The following is a 19,234-nucleotide window of genomic DNA, read 5'->3' as shown; positions in this document are numbered from 1 at the left end:
AAGACTGAGAAGGATCTTGAGCTATCCTTTCATCTCTAAAAGGTGCTCTCCTTATAGTAACAGACTGGGTGAAGCTTTCAGAAATATAAATAAAAGGCTTAGCATCTAGGGATTTAAGTCTGTTGTCTGGTACAAGCAATTTATAATATGGTGTTTCAAGCAGTCATGGTAAATTTGCCCAAGCATATTTGGCAAAACCATAAATAAAAATAAAGAAAATCATCAAATAGTGAAATAAATAAGAATAATAATGAATGAAATCACAGTTAACCAACAACTGATAAATTAATGCCAAGCACAGGAAATTCAGTGGTTTACCCAGGTAGGTGTTCTCCCACTCAGGTCCAGAATACCTAAACAATCTAAGACAGGTCAGAAATAATGAAAAAGAACTGCAGGAATGAAAGTAAGCATATTCTATCATATTCTGGCATATTCTAGACATTCCAGATGATAACTATTTCTTTAAGAGACTGAATATTTTAATCATGATCCTCTCCTCATCACTTTCAAAAACATCCATCTCTTAAGCCTTTAGACTAATTTTCCAGTGACCCATGGGTTCATGTTCCCACTTGGCTGCCCCAGTTTAATGATGGAACACAAAACCTGAGACCCAAGAAAGTTATAAACTCAACCCCATACTAATGACGTATATAACTGCATACCTTTGACTCTCACAGCCAACCTAGTGGGACAAATAAGCTAAAAATGGCACTGTGAACCACATACTTTATGGAAGTTGGTGTATTGATTAAAATATCTCTGATGCCTGAGCACTCTTGCAAGTTATTTAATGTTTGGAGGAGAGGAAGATCAAGAAGACTGACATGTAATAATCCAAATCAGGACCTAATTTTGTCAAGCCTGATGTTTGTTTACAGGACTGAGTAACAGCAATATCTTCTTAAAAGCATGCATCTTGCAGGGCTAAAAGGACAGGTGTTGAGAAGAAATAGCTGCTTCAGCCCATTAAAAAAAAGAAAAACTGTCTGTAATCACATTATCAGGCTCTAAGGCCTTAATAAGTTGGAACCCTTAATTAGAATAACTCTACATGTGAGGTTAGGACTATGTTACAACACCTCTATGTGTCAGTGGAACCATTCACTATTTTACCAATCATGAAATACGACAATCTCGCTGATCTACAGTTTTACAGCACATAATAGTGTTAGTGTGGTTTTAGCTATTACTGTATCATGCAGTGGTATTTTCCTCTTTTTGAAGGTTAATATTGAGATAATATCCCTTTCTATAGATCTCATTGTAAAGTCTCACAGCTGCACAAATAACTGTTGGGAAAGGAGGAAGAATCAAAAACATTTGAAGACAATACCAGAGTCTCTTTTAAAAGGACAGTTAAAGACTGGCCCATTGTTTAAAATCAGATGGGTTTTTTTCCATTCCTTTTTGGCAGGTTGGTAGGAGAAGTTTTTCACGGTAAAAATTTCAAAGCACGCTGCCTGCTTCAGCAGTTCTGTCTACATACAGAGAAATTGCACCATGTCCGTACTAAGCCTGGTCTCAGGTGGAGCATGGAGTCATTCTGTGTACATACAAATCAACCCTGCAGCTCAAGCTCAGTACAAACAATAAATCCATCATGAAACCTGCTGTATGTATACTGTCTGATGGGTCTGGGGCGGCAGCAGGTCTAACTGGGTCTAAAGTGCAACATTTTGATGACATCTGCTTCTGTTCTCATAGATGTAAGGTAATTTTATACGCCTTGTCTTTCTTTTCTTTAAGATTTGACTCACATTTACCATAGAGTAAGGGCATGCAGATATGTAATTACTATGGATTAGTTACTATATTGTGTCAATTTGTGTGGCTGTGTCCTCAGTTAGGTTTGACTCGAGTCTAAACCTGTTGTATGGTTTCTCATAATAGGCACATAGGTAACCCGTGGAAACTGATAGCATTTAGTGTAAGTCTCTGCACTGGTCTATAGGAAATCCAAGGTGAGCTCCCAGCTCTGCTCCATTTCTCATGTACACTCCTGGGGAAATTGTTCAGTCCCACTTCCTACCAAAGTACTCCTGAATACCTCACTTCTCTAAGTCTTTATCAGTCCATAACTATGCCAGGGAAAGGTCTGTGTTCCTATGTATCTTCAAATAATTTTAGCTGAAATTTCTAAAAGCATAACACATGTTTTAAATTACATGCTAAATCAAAAGAGATTACAATGCAGTTCAGAAAAATGGGAAGCCCAGGTAGTCTGTTCCTTTAGCTGGGGATACAGATCTTATTCTCTCAGAGACTGTGCCCAGAGAAAGTCAAGAAACAATTATAAGATCTAATACTGTATTCTTCACTGAGGTTACCCGTGTCACTGAAAGTTTGAAGCATCTTCTAGATCAGGAAGTAAGTTTAACATATACAAGATTTTTGCTGGCCTGTGTAAACATATACAGCACATGAAAGGTAGAGTATATTCTCATGGATATGAGCTCCCTAGAGCCCTGGAGAGCTACAGCTGTGTGATTCTTAGTGCCTCCAGAGACTACACCTCCCTACACAGCATCCTATGAATTCTGTACAAGCTAGCTTGGTAGTGGAAACAATTTAACAGTGAAGGAGGAAAAAGCTAGCAAAATGAACCCCACTATATGGCATATAATGAAAAAAACCCCTGTAGCAAAGTCCCATTAAGCAACTCTGCATCTATCAGTCTGGGGAGATTGTGTTCCAGCTAATACTGATCTAGTTGTGGGCTAAATCCCATCATTTTAATTTAAAAGTAACAAGCATGCATTGTACTAACTAGTCACTATATCTGTCTATTCCTCATTCTGTGCTGACACCATCTCTAGATTGCACACACAACTGGAATCACAAACAATAGGAATCAACAGAAATAGAGCTATCACTTCATTCACTGCAGAGTGAAAAGCTCAGGAGTGAAGATAACCAATACATACTTCACGGCGGTTTTAAGAAGAATTTAGCATGATAATCTGCATGAGACAAATGCATGAGTGGAGCTTTTATACTTGCTTTTTGGTCTTTCTCCAAGGTGCCTTTGCCAGCCTGTTCATTTGTAGTCCATATGTGAACAGCATTCTTTAACAAATCCTATTTCCCTGCCTTAAAATCATGACTCAGTTCTAATTCTCCACAGCATGTCCTGTGTGTTAGAAACTTCAGAATTCTTTTTTCAGCTTCTATTTCATTTTGGGGATGGGGAAAGTGCATGTACTTTCGAAGGTCACGAAATATAAACTGTTATTTTCTACTTAGTCATCAGCAGTTACAAGTCATGTGGCTATCCTGTACCCTCATGCTGACTTTTCAAGATAGCACATTATCTTCCTGATCTTGCCTGACTCTAGCAGTTGGCATGCTGGAAGGTACTATGTTCCATCTGAACTGACTAATAATCAAGAAACCAATGTAGATCTAATGGGTGCATAGCAAGAGGTGTATTCTTCCACCATTCCAAACATACAGTCTTTAATCACCAGGAATCAAGGAAGCAGGAAAATCTTGTGAAAGACAACCTGTGTTTTCACTTCACTAGGCACCAGAGACCTGTGTGAGCTGGGGAAACTTCCCATTGACTCCAGTGAATAATGATACTATGTTTTCTGCTCTACATCCTTTAGATCATGCCTTTGAACTCTTCACATTCCTTGGCAGTCATCATTGCACACCTTCCTTGGACTGAAGCTACACCAGAGGCAGACCGAAATTGTTTCTTTGAAGCCCACAAATCAGATTAGCAAAATTGTATCAGAATTCACTTTCACAATAGAGAAGTGCTTTAAGAAGTTATTGTGGTGGTGCAGTAGGATACCTTATTTGGATGGCCACTGACCACAACAGGGACTTTAAATGGAATAGTACATCCCACAGTAATTCTACTAGTTCTTGTTACGTTATGCTTGTTGTTGAATATTGTTCTATATGTTAGAGAATAGCTAGAGGAGTGTCACTGTTACAAAACCCTCCCCAGATCTACAACACTGCTTAACCATGTCTAGCAAAACATTAATAATTAAGTAGACCAACCAAAAATTTCCCTCAAATTACAACTGGAATACAGCATCAGTCTGTTTATAGGCACAGAGGCAAGAGGCCACCACACCACCACTCTGTGAGATAAAGATAGATCGACTTGAGTCATGGGGTCGATTGTGGTGGTGCAGCCCTCCCTGGCCACACCACAATGTCAGGACCAGCCAAAGTTGTGTCCTTGCACAGTGAGTTGGGACAGCCTGGTACTTTCTTATTCTGGCAATGGTCCAGTGAGTCAGGACAATTAGGCATCCCCTAACTGCACCTGAAATGCCTGTCGCCCGGAACCGTACGTGAGACTCCTGCTGCTTGGATCATGTCTCACCTTTGTGGTTGCCTGACAGGAATTATGGCCAGAATGGAATTACACTGACGAAAGTCAATCATCTTGTGAACCTATAAAGAGTGTTGCCAAGTGAGGCCCTCTGAGCTCTCCTGGCCCGCAGCAGGCTGTGACCAGCATCTCCCTCTGAGTGGGACACCTCTCGGAGCTCGCACACTCTCCAGTTTGTGAAAATTGGAGGACCGTCGCTGAAAGGTGAGGATGGCACCTGGGCTGATACCCTTCACTCCTTGAGGCACAACCCTTCACCCATCCAGAAATGCCGAGATATTTGACATGAATATTTCACTGAACTGAAGGGGAATTTATAACAGGTATACCTGTTTATATGTTTATCTATCATAGTGTCTGTGTGCATGTGTATGTGAATTGACCCAGGTATCTGATAGCAAGCATAGTATAGATATTGCTTTTTTGAATCTATAATTAAGTCACTGTTGTGACTGTAGTAAATTCTATTTAATCACTTTGTAAAATGTTAACTAAGTCAAAGATTAAGTACTGCTAAATCTTGTGATTCACTTTAAACTGTGAATGCACCTCAGACTGCTGATACACACATATAATCTTTCCAGACATAAATCGTTGACCAAGTCTGGCACTAGGAGTGGATCCAGCTGCACCTAAGATCCATCAGGAGTTTAGAAAGCAAGGGTCTTCTCTGAACTTCATGACTCAATGGGAGGGTCTCTCCTACCTTTCTGCATCTCCAATCTCTGTGCAAATCATGAAAAAGAAATTCTAATTCAATTTTCCTTTGTATGTTTCTCCCTTACTCTTTTGCATTTTTGGTCTCTGTATAAATCATTCTAGTTTGAGTCTAACTTGATTTTCCTTTTTATGCTTCATCCATGGATTAAGTAAGAGAGTCAACCTTGCCATAGAACTTTGTGAAGACGTGCTTTTATAGACTCCTGTTAAATCACTTTTGCTAATACCTTTGATTGTTATTCTTTAAGCTGTCCAAACCTCTCATTCGTGACAGTTATCTACCTCTTCTCTCTTTATTTCTTTAAACACGGGTTTGCAATAATAAAAAATTTAGTCATTTGTAGTAGAATTGACCCACCCTATACCAAAATTTATTATACCTCAGTTCTGTTTTTATCAACAAATACCAAGGCAGAAAAAACTTGATATATTAGAGTTATACTATCACATAGGGAATTAATTTTGGTTTTAATTCTCAATTGTATGACAAACTCCTGAAGTAAATGGACAGACACAGAATGCTGAAGCTTAATGAAAGCTGAATGTTTTCTGTCTGACAGTTGACCAACAGGATCCCTATCAGAATGAAACAGATGTGAAAACCACCTCCCTTTCTTGCTGAAACTTTTCTCCTGCTTCATTAAATGCAACTAAAAGTCATAAAAATGTGAAGAGAAATGTATGTTTTTAACTTACATATGCAGCATAACGCAGTAAAAATTTTTTATATTAAGAGCTATTCTTGTTCGGAGCATATTAATTGGTATATTAGAACAGCCATATATTTAGTGCTGAAAAAGTCACATCTCAAAGGCTGTTACCATATATACCGAGGGAAATCTAGTGGTTTTGTATTTAACCGTTATGAAGCAACTTTTTTCTCCTGTTGGATAATAGATGACTGATGTCCTCAAGCTTAAGTGTTCAGATCTCTTTTAAATAGCATCTGTTCTATGTTAATGCAAGAATTGCTGTAAACATTGTGTCCTTTTTAAAGATAATAATAATAATCTAAGCTTTTGGTTTCCCTATGAACAAATTACAGAGTTTATGACAATAGAATTGTGCAACTGAAATGTTCATTGTGAATACAGAAGAGAAGCACTTTTAATTCCTTTTTCTCTGTTCTCAGTGACTAGTTCCTTTTCTGGGTTAAACCAGGATTATTCCCATAACTTCACATTATTTTGGGTAGTTCTACCACATCTATTTCCTATACCAATACATCCTTCATTTTTATCTTTCTTTTTTACAGATTCCCTGTATGTTGTTTTAATCACATATCTCAGTATGTTCTATATCTGCACTCGTTTTATTTTTTAATTCAGGCTTGACCAGATAGCTGTATTTCAGATAACAGCTATAACATCAGCTTTTGTACTGATGTTACCGTACTATAACACATTATTCAGACTCCCTATTACAGTTTGACTTTTTTCACCTTCAGTGCAACCTGAACAAAAACTTCACTGAGCTGTTGCTTTTGAAGTTTTGGGCTGCTGGTTTTATTTTTCTTTTTTTGTTCATTTAGACTTTTTTTTCACTTAAATGGTTACAGTTCATTTATATTCTTGATTTAATATCAGCAACAGTTGATACTGAATACATTATTAGTTTGATAGAAAAAACCCAAAATGTCCATAAGGGTAGATTGGGGCTGTGATAGGATGATAATTCCTTGCTGAGTACTTCAGTCTGTTATGAATATTGTTCTGTGCTTCTACATAAAGAGTACATGTTGCAAAGCCATAAACAGGTAACCTTATTTGTATGTGGGAGTAAGACAATCCTTTATGGATTTATTTATGAAATTGAAGGCAACGAGACTTAATTAAACTAGTCTGTTTGAAATGCAAAATAATAAATTAAGAAGCAGACGCTGTTTGGCTTGCCTACTATCTCACACATAGGCCACACATCTACTTATTCACTAATGTTAAAGTGTTCTGTGATGCTTGAAAAACTTCAGAAGCTCCTTCAAAAAATCTTGTCTGTAATCGTACATGCTGTAACATCCAGGACAGTTGAATTTAAACAAATTGGTAATCATAGATAAACTCACAGTATTTCAGTTACCAACAGATCCAAAAAGCAACTGCTGTTAGCTTTCTACTTCAATTTAGCCTGGAATTGCTCTTGACCTTTACCTACTGTTTTGTTTTCTTAATCTTAATGTGCCAAATATGTACATGGAAGGATGAATAACTGGAAAGAATGGACTTGAAGACATGGCAGAGTATTTTAAAAGCTGTAATTAGATAATAAAATTACAAGATTACCAAATAAAAACTTCTTAAAAATTCATCTTAAATAACTGAAGTATCTTTGGGAAGAATACATTTTGAGAATTTTTATTCACTAGATAGAAAGAAATGTTAAAATAACATAATCTGAAACATTTAAAATCTGTTTGAAAAGCAGAAGTATCTGCTGCTTATACTAACTTCACATAATACAGCTTTTTTTTCTTTTGTTACTATTAATTAAGTTTATAGCAATACTCAGAGTATCCCTGAACTAGGTGCTAGAGATAAAATTGAGATGCAAACCTCATCCTGAAAAAAATTACTTAAAGGTAGACGAAAGGTGGAGTAAAAGGTAACATTATTCTTTGGCTGGATATAAGGAGAAGCCTTTTCATGCTGGACAGTCGAGCAGTGGCAGAGGTTGCCCAGAGAGTTCGAGTAGTCTCTATTTATAGAAGTTTTCAAGAGGGGGTAAATTCCTGAGCCACCCAGTGTGATCTTGTAGTTGACTGTGCTTGGAGCAGGCAGTTGAACTAAGGACCTCCTGAGGCTCTTCCAGCCTGAATTGCACTATAATCCCATGGAATTATGCTAATTGTCCTTTACAGTGGAGAACCAGACCAAAGAGAATAAATACTTAAACAGTGGTCCAAAATTCCTGATTTAATTCCAGGTCCAAGACCACAAAAGTATTCTTGCTCACTTTTAAGACAGACTAATTTATTTCAGGAGTTTGATAGTATATGCAAATTTTTATATTCTGTCACACATAGTAAAACTGACATAACGTATATTTTCAAAATTTAGCAAACTGCCACGGATAGGAGTATTGCCCAGACCTCTAAAGAAGGCACTATGTAACATATTTATTCAGTGAGCCACAGGAAACAAATTGTTTGCCAAGGGTTCATGTCACTGCTTTGACTTTTACTAGGGTACTTAACAACTAAAGTGTGCCCATTAAGGATGCTTGAGGAAAAGCAAGAAGACATTTTCATGGAAGCTTGAGCTATAATTATTAATATGGTTAAACGCTTTATTTCCAGTTATTTTAATCAAACACCCTTCATACGTGGTTACATTAATATGTTTAAAATTTTTATTTTAAACCACATCCTCTTTTTGTCCTTAACATTGGAAAGTGTCTCTATTTTATGGTAAAGAGTGAATTGGGCAGAGAACTGTGGTGAAGTTTGGTGCATTTGGTATGTAGTATGGTAGTCAAACATGCGATGTTAATTCTTACATAGGTAGCAAAAAGAGTTCAAGTGGAATTAAAACTAAAAACTAAAACAGATTTGTCACTTGATCATCAGCAAAAAAATTGTATATAGGTGTAACTGCAGTGAAGTTGTAATGAAGTACTGTTAATAAAAGCTCTGAGATTTTGCTCATTCTAGACACTGAAATGCAAATATTACTAAAGCAAATATTGCTATATCATGATATAATAGAAGTGCTTTTTCTCTTACCTTTAAGACTCCTGCTTGCCTAGAAGCAAACATCCAGAACCAGAACCGAACCCTACAGACCCCAAGGCTAGCTGGGAATAGTTTGGTGGTAATTATCCTTGCTCTGTTTCCTTCCTTCTGGGCAGATAAGTTCACATACAAAAAATGCCGTCCTTTACCTTAATAAAAAGATAAGAAACATTTATAGGTTTTCAATACTACTTTATGCTTCAGAGCGTAAACATTTTTACACACACAGCTGCTGGTGTCTTTTACCACATATATGTATACCCTACCCTGGTTGTACAGATATCTTCCCTGTTAATATTTTGTGTACTTCTGTTTTTTACATACAATATTAATATAACCTTCCTCAGAGCTTACTCTTTTTTATCCTTGTGTGAATACTTGATTCATATTTGAATAACAAATTTAAAATATGTTGCAAACACAAACACTCACTCACATATTCTAAGGATCAGTTTGAAGGCTGACATTGCAGGAGTCAGGAGCACATTTGCTGGTAGCTCTTACCCAGGAAAATTCCCTGTCAATGCAGCATGACAGTAGGGAATACATCAAAGACCTGAGGCTTGTTAGTGGGCCAAGAAATCCACATCTCCTATTGTTCAGCTGCTACTGAAGAACCACAGGGTAGCATTAAAGTGAATTCAAAGCAGAAAAAGATGCTGCCTTCTTACACCCCAAAAGAGGCCTATCACCTAAAATGAACACACACCACCAAAAGCAAGTGGTTGAATACAAATTAAGCTGCTGACTTGGTTTCTTTTTTATTAACTAGCTGTGGCTCCTTCCTTGTCATCACTTCAATTGTATCTGCTGTGGTAAAAGCAAAGTTTGGTCCTGGATGGAGAGAATAATATGACAGAACCTTCTGTGGTGAAGAGGAGAGACTTTTCACAGAGGAGGGCACCTGCTGGGGCTGTCCTGAGCAGCAACACATGGAAGAACTTAGCAGACAACTTCCTCCTAGGTCCAAAAGAACTAACACCTGAAGATCACAGCTGCATTACTAGTTGTTTTGGAGTAGTTGAACTACTCCAAAGAAGGATTCAACCCTATGGCTCAGTTCTTGTTCCTGATGTAAAAGACTGAATTCCCCTTCATTATAACCAGATCAAGATTTTGCCTTTGCGTTCTAGTGTTTTCTTCAGTTTTCATTGGGAATGGGATTCTGACATCTTTCCAGATTTGGTCTCTCTGTAACTTCACTGACAGCATGCTATGGCAGCAGGTAAAGCACAGTGCACTCGCTCTAATCTACCATGGAAGTGATGCCTTAGCTGCAGCCAAAATAGATGGTTAACTATCTCAAAGGGGCTTCTTCAGGGGAAAAATCCCCAAACCCAAATCAAACCAAAAGAATCCCCTTCTAACTCAAGACCATAATCAGGCTCAACCCCAAAGCTTTAGCTTAACTTTGCAGTCCTTTACAAGGAGAAGGCTTCAGAGTGACCGAGACTTTCATCAAGCTAGACTGGGGTTGGGAGGGGCTGGGAAGGTGTGTCAAGATCCAGGTAGCATATTTTATCTAAGGTAAGTTAATTGCTGTCTGAATCTCCTTTGCATTTGTAACTGTGGCTTGAGTTTTTATTCCTGGTAGGCTGAGGGTAGTGTTAAGACCTGCTTAAGAGGGGTTGTGGTGGGTTGACCCTGGCTGGGTACCAGGTGCCCAGCAAAGCCACTCTATCATTCCCCTCCTCTACTGGATAGGGGAGAGAAAATATAATGAAAGGCTTGTGGGTCGAGATAAGAACAGTTTAATAAAGCAAAAGCAAAGGTGGTGCGCAGAAGCAAAGGAAACCAAAAGATGTTATTCTCTACTTCCCATCAGCAGGCGATGTCTGGCCACTTCCTGGGAAGCAGGGCTTCAGTACGCGTAGTGGTTGTTCCGGAAGACAAATGTAAATAACGAATGCCCCCCACTTCCTCCTCCCTTTAGTCAGCTTTTATTGCTGAGCAGACGTCATGGTATGGGATATCCCTTTGGTCAGTTTGCGTCAGCTGTCCTGCCTTTGTCCCCTCCCAAGTTCTTGCCCACCCCCAGCCTGCTGGTGAGGTGGGGGGGGAAATGTTGATGAGACAGCCTTGATGCTGTTGGGAGCACTGCTCAGCAGTAGCGAAAACACTGGTGTGTTATCAACACCTATCTAGCTACCAGTACAGAGCACAGCGCTACGAGGGCTGCTATGGGGAGAATTAACTCCATCTTAGCCAGAGCCAAAATAGGGGTGCAGCTGGCTGGACACATGCTGCTATTTGGTGAGGGTCAAGTAGAGGGTAGTTGTGACAGTGTTAGAGTAAGCATCAATGGATGAAATGCAAAGTCATCTTCACCCACACCACCTGGAAACAGCCACTGCAAGTGGCTGCTGAAGCTCTGAGCTCAGAGAGCAGGTCTGGGCAGCCTGGTAAGGCTTTTTAATTTATTTTTACTGACCAAACAATTCTGCTGTCAAAACAGGAGGGTAGACATATTTTTTTATCTAAGGGGCACAGAGGGCATTGCAATCAAACTATTCCCTTCAGACGGTTCTCCTGTGATGGGATATGCTCCAGTCATGGCCATACAGACAGTCTGTACTCCAAAATGCAGAAAGACAGACCTCCTGGTAAGCATCCTTGCATTACTCTGTGGAAGGGGCATTCCAGCTCATGAGAGGCATGAGTGTCCTACCTGTATTGCAGCGTTAATGTAGAGCCATGGCTTGGTGTGCTTGTGTGCTGTCCTCTGCAGAGGGCACACATACCACACCTTTGGGTCATCTGGGAAGCCGATCTCAAGGACACCATGAAATACAAATATAAACTAGGAAGACAGTGCACGTGCAAACATACCTTCAGTCCCTGTCTGTAAAATGGGCAAAAAAGTATATTCTGAACTGTAGTACCTCTCCACTATACCAAACCTCCAGTTCTTGCCTAAGTCACCAAAGTAGGAGCTTCTGCATATGAACTCCAAACATTACTGTCCCAAACCACAGTATTAATAGTATTCAGAAAGTCAGCCAATTAGTCCTATCTGTTCTTTACTTACATAAATGTATGAAATGATGGAACACATTTGTAAGGTAGTCAGAACTAGTAAGGCTGCTCACTAAGCTTTGTTTCTGCAAGAACTTTTAAAGTAAGCTCTCTCAAAGCTCTATTTTCAAACTTTTAAAATACCCCAGTTATTCAGCTAAGAGAAACTTCTTTTTTTTTTTCTTCTCCTGTTGACACTGTTGAAGGTCATGATTAGTCTTCTCAGGAGAAAAAAGTTCAGAACTTTTAATCTCAGGAATGTATCCTAACTTTTGTTTTAAGAGACACAAGACATATAAAACATGATCAGAATCATAATAGTAGTCCAGCCAGCCCCATATAAGCTCTTCTAAGCCTCTCTGTAAACAGCTGATTAACACGTGACATATCTGAAAAAAATTTATTCCCTGCCAATTAGGACAGTTTTTTGCTTTGTATTATTAGAGAAATTTTAATGAACATTTTGTAAAGAAGATGGCTATTCCTGTGAAAGGAGTTTTTGAATTAACTTGTGGGTGAACTTGTGTAAATTGTGCATCTGCTCTATACCATCTTCTCTTTCTTATGATAATAATTTCTCAAATTCTTAAAAATAAACTTGGGGCCTTCATACACACCCAGTATACCCACCCCTCATAGATGAACTCATGTATTCTGCAGCTGAATCTAAGAGTGTAGTTTCACATGTTTTGCAATTTAAAGTTTCTCAAATCTCGTTCTTCATTAAAGTAAAATAATTCAAGAATGCAGATTTGTGAAGAATAAGGTATATGATTTATACATATGTGTGGGATGTAACTTTTAAGAAGATATGATTGTAAGGAGAGCAGCAATTGTGATGGTGTTGAGGCAGATGCACAGAAAAAATATTGAATGAACTAATTGCTATCCTGGAAAGGAAAGAAATATTTGTAAGACAAGCTGGATAGTGATAGACTCAATTTTTAAAATTTAGCTCTTCCTTATATTGACAAGTTATAAAAATAGTATAAGCATCATATGCTAAGGCATGATCGCTAAATTTTGTGGCAGACTGATTAAAGCCCCCTAGCTGCAAGCCTCATTGTAAGATCTAGAGATCTTACAAGATTTCCTTCTCCTATAATTTTTCCATCACTAAATAAAATTGTCTTGGAACAAAAATAAGAAGGTTTTTTTCAGCATATTGTAAGATCAATATGAGATACACTCTAGCACTTCTTATTAGTAAGGTGACAAATATAGATTTTAAGAAAGCAAAACCAGAAAGCTGTTCATTGCCCTGTTATTTCAAGAGTCAGACCCACTTGGACTGAGGTGAAACTATAAAAAATTATTTCCTGTCTGAAGTGAGCTGCAGTTATTTCTACCTAAAATTGATTGCAAATTTAGGCCTTTCACTCATAAAATGAAGCTATGTAATGGCCTTTCAAACTGCTGGTCAACATGTCATTCTTACAGTCCTGCAGATGATCATTTTTTCAGAATGAGAATTATTCAGTATGGATCTCAGCCAAAGGAAACCCAGAATTTGGGCTATTTGTAAATTGTAATGGCTATCAAAGAAATGTTCTTAGTTTCTCTCGCAGTCTTTGAAGCAATCTTGTTTGAGATGATGTTTTCAGTGAGCTTATCTGGGTGTCATGTTATCCCTCAAGATTTTTCAAGAAACACATACATTTTGTCAGGAGAGAAAATACTATTTTAAATATTATAATGACACAAATATACTATATACTTTACAAATACAACGGTCACATATAGCTGCATACTGACCAGCAAACTGGAAGACCAAGGTGCCCAACTCCTTGGTACATGATATAAGATATATGGCAAAATGATATACAATATATAGTAAAAGTTAAACAAGTTTGATTTTGCATTTGGCTGAAGTTTTTGAGGTTGAAATGTTCTGCACTTAATCAGCTACATCCTCTGAATATTTAAATAGCTCACAGATGCAGTGGCAAAAAGTTGAAAGTGTCCTGTTTTTGAGCAAGAAAGAATGATTTGAGAAGGAAATGTATGGAAAGGAATATTTTAAAATTTGAGACCTGCATGAGCTACACACTGGTCAGATTGCAGAATGTTAAACAGGTGAAACATAGTTGTTATCACTAAAAGTCTTTGTTTTCAAATTACAGGGAGACTGTGCCAATGCAATAAGTTAATTTTGTTAAACTGATGCAAAATTTTTTCAATTTAACATTTCTATCCATCTGAAATCTGTAATGTCAATTTAAGTTGTGTTACATGAAGCATTATAAGACATATTTAAAGAAATATGAGATTCCTCCACACAAAGTTGTGCCAATACTCTTAATACAAAGTTGGTATAATATCACAGACTTCATTATATTGCTATAATGGCATGCATGCCCTGTACATGAATTTATATACTTAGTAACTAGAGGAAATGAGTTTGGAACAAGAAGGAAATGGATTTCAGTCAGGAATGGGCTGATAGATACTTCTGGACATTACAGGTCATCATTATCTAGGCTGTTGGCAATTCTGACAAGTGATTTCTTTATAGCTAATGTGAATATTTCTTGCCCAGTTAATTTACAAGTAAATTACAAATCTGGATAATTTTGCAAACACATTTGCTCTAATTTTGTTTTCCTTTTCCTTTGCTTTTTATTAACTTTGTTTTTCTTACAATTGCTGGGTAATTTAACAGAAGCAAAGAAGAACCAATTAAATGAAAGAAACTGAAATAGAAAAGCACACAAAATCTCCAAGGGCTACTGGTTGTTTTGTCATTATGCTGCATCAAAGGAACAGCAAGAAAGCAAGTCAGACTACTGATTTGCAAGGAACAGCCTGCCTGGGACAGTTGCAAAAGTTTGTACCTCTACCTGTCTGTTCTGTCCCTTACCAAGAGGAATGAACTTCCACATTTACAGCCTGCAATAGCAACACAAACTAGTATGGATGTCTGCTTCCTCTAAAATGAAAAACTGTGATGTGTGGCAGATAAGCAGTTCCATCATAATCAGGTGAGCAGCTCCTGCAGCAGGTGCAGAATTCTCTAAAGGAAAAGGGAGGATAAATGAGTAGGACAGAAACGGTTACAACCACCCGCTGATAAGATGTCTCTGTTGATTTTGGAAATGCAAATCACCAAAAAAGAGTCAAAACCCAGAGATCATGCTGCTTACAAATTCAAGAGAAATACAGTAGAGATTGTGATGCTTCTACATTGAATACTAACTATACTTGCTGATTAGATAGAAATCAAAATAGCGTTTCTAACTGTTCAAGCTTCTGTAAAGGAGAGTTAGGCACTTATCAAATAGAGACTGGCACATTTGTGATAGAATTTAGTATTCCAACCAGACTTATTATATTATATAATCTACATTAATATTATAGGATTTTATATTTATATAGTAAAATATACTACTATAGCATGCTGTCTACATAACACAGATAACTGTAATTGCCTATCAATACAATTTCATTCTCCTAACAATCAGTAGGCATTCTGGTAGTAGTCTATCCGCAACATCTTGTAGGGGCATCTAGGGAAACAGTTCTATATTAAGATTTCTGGCAAGCCAATGTCAGGGAGGTAAGTTAGACCAAGATCTTAGGTAGGAACCTTAAGCATTTCACATGCATCCACACACACTGCTCCTCAGCCATTCTTTAAGGACCAGTGTATCATTGCATATTTTTCTAAAATTCATTAGGATGGTATGACACTCCAGGAAAAGTAGATTATTCAAACCGTTGACAAGGAGAAGAGTACTATCGTAGCCAGTTACACTTTCAGAGAATTCAACTTCTAAAGTCAGACTCTTTGTATAGCAGAAATTTATTAGAATAGAATACAATATTTCAGTTGGAAGGGACCTACAACGATCACCTAGTCCAACTGCCTGACCAATTCAGAGCTGACTAAGTTAAAGCATGTTATTAAGAGCACTGTCCAAATGCCTCTTAAATACTGACAGGCTTGGGACATTCACCACCTCTCTAGGAAGCCTGTTCCAGTGTTTGACCACGCTCTCAGTAAAGAAATGCTTCCTAATGTCCAGTCTAAACCTCCCCTGGTGCAGCTTTGAACCATTCCCATGTGTCCTACCACTGGATCCCACGGAGAAGAGCTCAGCACCTCCCTCTCCACTTCCCCACCTCAGGAAGCTCTACAGAGCAATGAGGTCACCCCTCGGCCTCCTTTCCTCCAACCTAGACAAGCCCAAAGTCCTCAGCCACTCCTCAGAGGACATTCCTTCCAGCCCTTTCACCAGCTTTGTTGCCCTCCCCTGGAGGCATTCAAGGACCTTCACATCCTTCTTGGATTGTGGGCCCAGAACTGCTTGGAGTACTCAGGGCAAGGCTGCACCAACACTGAATACAGCAGGCTAATTCCTTCTTTTGACTGGCTGGTTGTGCTGTGTTTGATGCACCCCAGGATGTGGTTTGCCCTCTTGGCTGCCAGGGCACACTGCTGACTCACACTGAGCCTGCTGTCAGCCAGCACCCCCAGACCCCTTTCTGCAGGGCTGATCTCCAGCTACTCGTCTCCCAATTTAGACTTGTGCCCAGCATTATTCCATCCTAGGTGCAGAATCCAGCATTTCAACTTGTTAAATTTCATCCCATTAATCATAGCCCCATGCTCCAATCTATCTAGATCCCTTGGCAAGACCTCTTGTCTCTCAAGAGAGTCAACAGCACCTCCCAGTTTGGTATCATCAGCAAACCCGCTAATGGTGCATTCAACTCCTGCATCCAGATCGTTGATAAATATATTGAACAGAACTGGCCCTAGAATTGAACCCTGAGGAACACCACTGCTGACCAGTTGCCATTCAGATGTAGCCCCATTCAGTACAACAGTTTGAGCTCTGCCCTTCAGCCAGTTCTTCACCCAGCACACCGTGAACCCACTCATCCCACAGTTGGACAACTTGTCCAGAAGGATGCTGTGAGGGACAGTATCAAAAGCCTTAATGAAATCCAGAAAAACTACATCCACCGCCTTCCTTCATCCACTGGGCAAGTGACGTTATCATGGAAGGAGATCAAATTAGTTAAACAGGACTTTCCCTTTGTGAACCCATGTTGACTGTGCCTGATGATTGCCTATTCTTTAAATGCCTTTCAGTAGTACACAGCACTATCTTCTCCATAATTTTTCTAGGAACTGAGGTTAGCCTAAGAGGTCTGTAGTTCCCTGGGTGTTCCCTCACACCCTTTTTGTAGGCTGCAATAACATCGGCTAGCTTCCAGTCAGCAGGGACTTCCCCAGGCTCCCAAGACCTTTGGCAGATGATTGAGAGGGGTTCTGCCATAACATCGTCTAGCTCCTTCAGTACTCTGGGATGAATGCCATCAGGCCGCATGGACTTGTGAACATTCAACTGATACACCTGGTCTTTACAATTTCAGTGTCCACAAATGGAAAGTCACTGTTCCCACACTCATGGTCCTCCAATTCAGGGGACCGAGCAGCCCAAGGTCTATCAGTATTGCTAAAGACTGAGGCAAAAAACACATCAAATGCCTCCACTTTTTCTTCATCCTTATTAGTCAGATGACCATCTTCTACAAGTATCGGCCCAATGTTTTCTATTCATACTTCTGTTACACTTCAGAAACCACGAGTATTAGGGCCTGACGCACAAGATTTCGTACAGAGATTTCATTTGAATCCAGTGACTTCTATAAGGAATTAAAATACTAGCGACTGGTGAGAAAAATGCAGAGCTGGTGATCGGGAGAGGGAAAGATAACAACAGATTAAGCTGGGTTCTTAGAAAAACATGAGTGAGTTAAAGGTTAGCAACATGTCCTAATGTTGTTTTGTCTGATATTGGAAATGCAAAGCTGATACTTTCATGGAGCTGCCTACAAAAATGCCAGCAATGCAACGAGGTTTTCCAGAGACTGACTGCAGCACATTCAGGGTCATCTGATGGTCTCAGTCAAGGTGCTGCTTAATACAAGCTCTACACTCTGTGCTCAGGTGACCTGAGAGAAATGGATGGCTGGACTATTATTCACACCTTTGTTTATCCAAAGTTTTTCAGCCATTCAGCAGTGCATGGCTTCATTGTCACGGCACGTCTGAGCAAGACCTGATGGAATATCTTAGTGATCCATGATTATTGCCAAATACATCCTCTTTTATTGTATTAAAATTTCATATCTCTAGTTCTTTAAAAGTTTTCAAATAACCCCTTAATTAATAATATCATTGCAGACGCAGAGACAGTTACAACATTTGTACAGGCATGCCGTACTATTTTAGAAAGCTGTCTGCTGTGTCCCAGATGTGATGATTAATTAGTATCTTCACATTATATTTAGCAGCTCATTGTCTAGGAAATTACTAAACAAATGCATCAAGCTGAAGTGGAGTATAAAGAATGATATAATCAGGACCACTCTGGAAAGACCAATCTATAAAATTACAGTGCTGCTGAAGCAATGATTAAAAAGGTTGCTAATAGGCTACTATGCCAGGCTGTTTGGTTTTGTGGTCAGACAGAACTAGAAGTTAGCAGATAATATAAACAACAAAACTCAATATGTTAAAACATTTAATATAGTTTTTTTGCATGGCTTTTTTGTTTTACATATCCTCTATTGTAATTTTAGTGTAAAAGTGAACATTTTAAATGCTTGCTGTAACTGCTCTGTGAACTGTGCTAATTGCTCACTATGATTTGTCTGCATATACAATAAGCTCAGCTGATCACACTGAGATTTGCTGTTACCTTGGCACTAATCTACGGGACATTTTTTTTAATTCAGTGAATACTTCATTTTCCCAAAAGTGATGTACAATACATGCCAATACCTGGTGTATGGTCAGTATCAGGACCCATTTGTCCTGTGACAGCACTGTTGCTAATATTCCAGTCAAAATCATCACTAGGGTCCTGAGTTAATCCACATACAGTGGTCCATTCTTGATCTTGTGTTTCAAAGTTACAGCTTCCAGGAATGCTTGTGTAGTAACCTGAAAATAGAGCAAGAAGTAAATTACCATCCCAGCACTTATATGTAAAAGGCTGTAATGAACATACTGTACACGGTAATGGAAAGGATTCTGTTTAGCTAATATTATGATTCCCTGTGTTCCATGTACTGACATAAATAATATGTGGTAATTAAGGAGGAAAGAAAAAATTCACCCTCCACTTCCCGAGCAGGTATCAGGTATAAACAACCTTAAACTTTATTACAGATATATGTCCATGTAAGTCTTGAAGACAGACCGATGACTTCACCAATTTTAGTTATTATTCAAGGTGAATGGACAGAATGATTCCCAGCCAATTAGCTAGCAAAACTGCACTCCACTTCCACAGTGGCGATCTTCGTGAACATGTGTTGGCTCATCATTGTGTGTTATGCATGAAAGCAGTTTTACGATGAGAGAGATGTTCTAGTGATTAGGATACTGACTGAAT

At 38.7% G+C, this 19,234-nt stretch overlaps 1 protein-coding gene across 1 annotated transcript in view; it reads right to left on the bottom strand.

The window, feature by feature from the left end:
- Positions 1–19,234, bottom strand: part of MALRD1 (MAM and LDL receptor class A domain containing 1) — a 291,220-nt gene that overhangs the window by 76,752 nt on the left and 195,234 nt on the right. Inside the window, exons 30-31 of the mRNA XM_049798440.1 lie at positions 18,619–18,780; positions 8,799–8,956 (exon numbers count right to left, since the gene is read on the bottom strand). Of these exons, the coding sequence (XP_049654397.1) occupies positions 8,799–8,956; positions 18,619–18,780 (320 nt within the window). The remainder of the gene's footprint in view (positions 1–8,798; positions 8,957–18,618; positions 18,781–19,234) is intronic.

This window comes from Accipiter gentilis, chromosome 4, assembly GCF_929443795.1.
Source record: "Accipiter gentilis chromosome 4, bAccGen1.1, whole genome shotgun sequence".
NCBI classification, from domain to species: domain Eukaryota; kingdom Metazoa; phylum Chordata; class Aves; order Accipitriformes; family Accipitridae; genus Astur; species Astur gentilis.
Note: the sequence above shows the minus strand (reverse complement) of the source record. Positions and strands in the feature narration are given on the sequence as shown.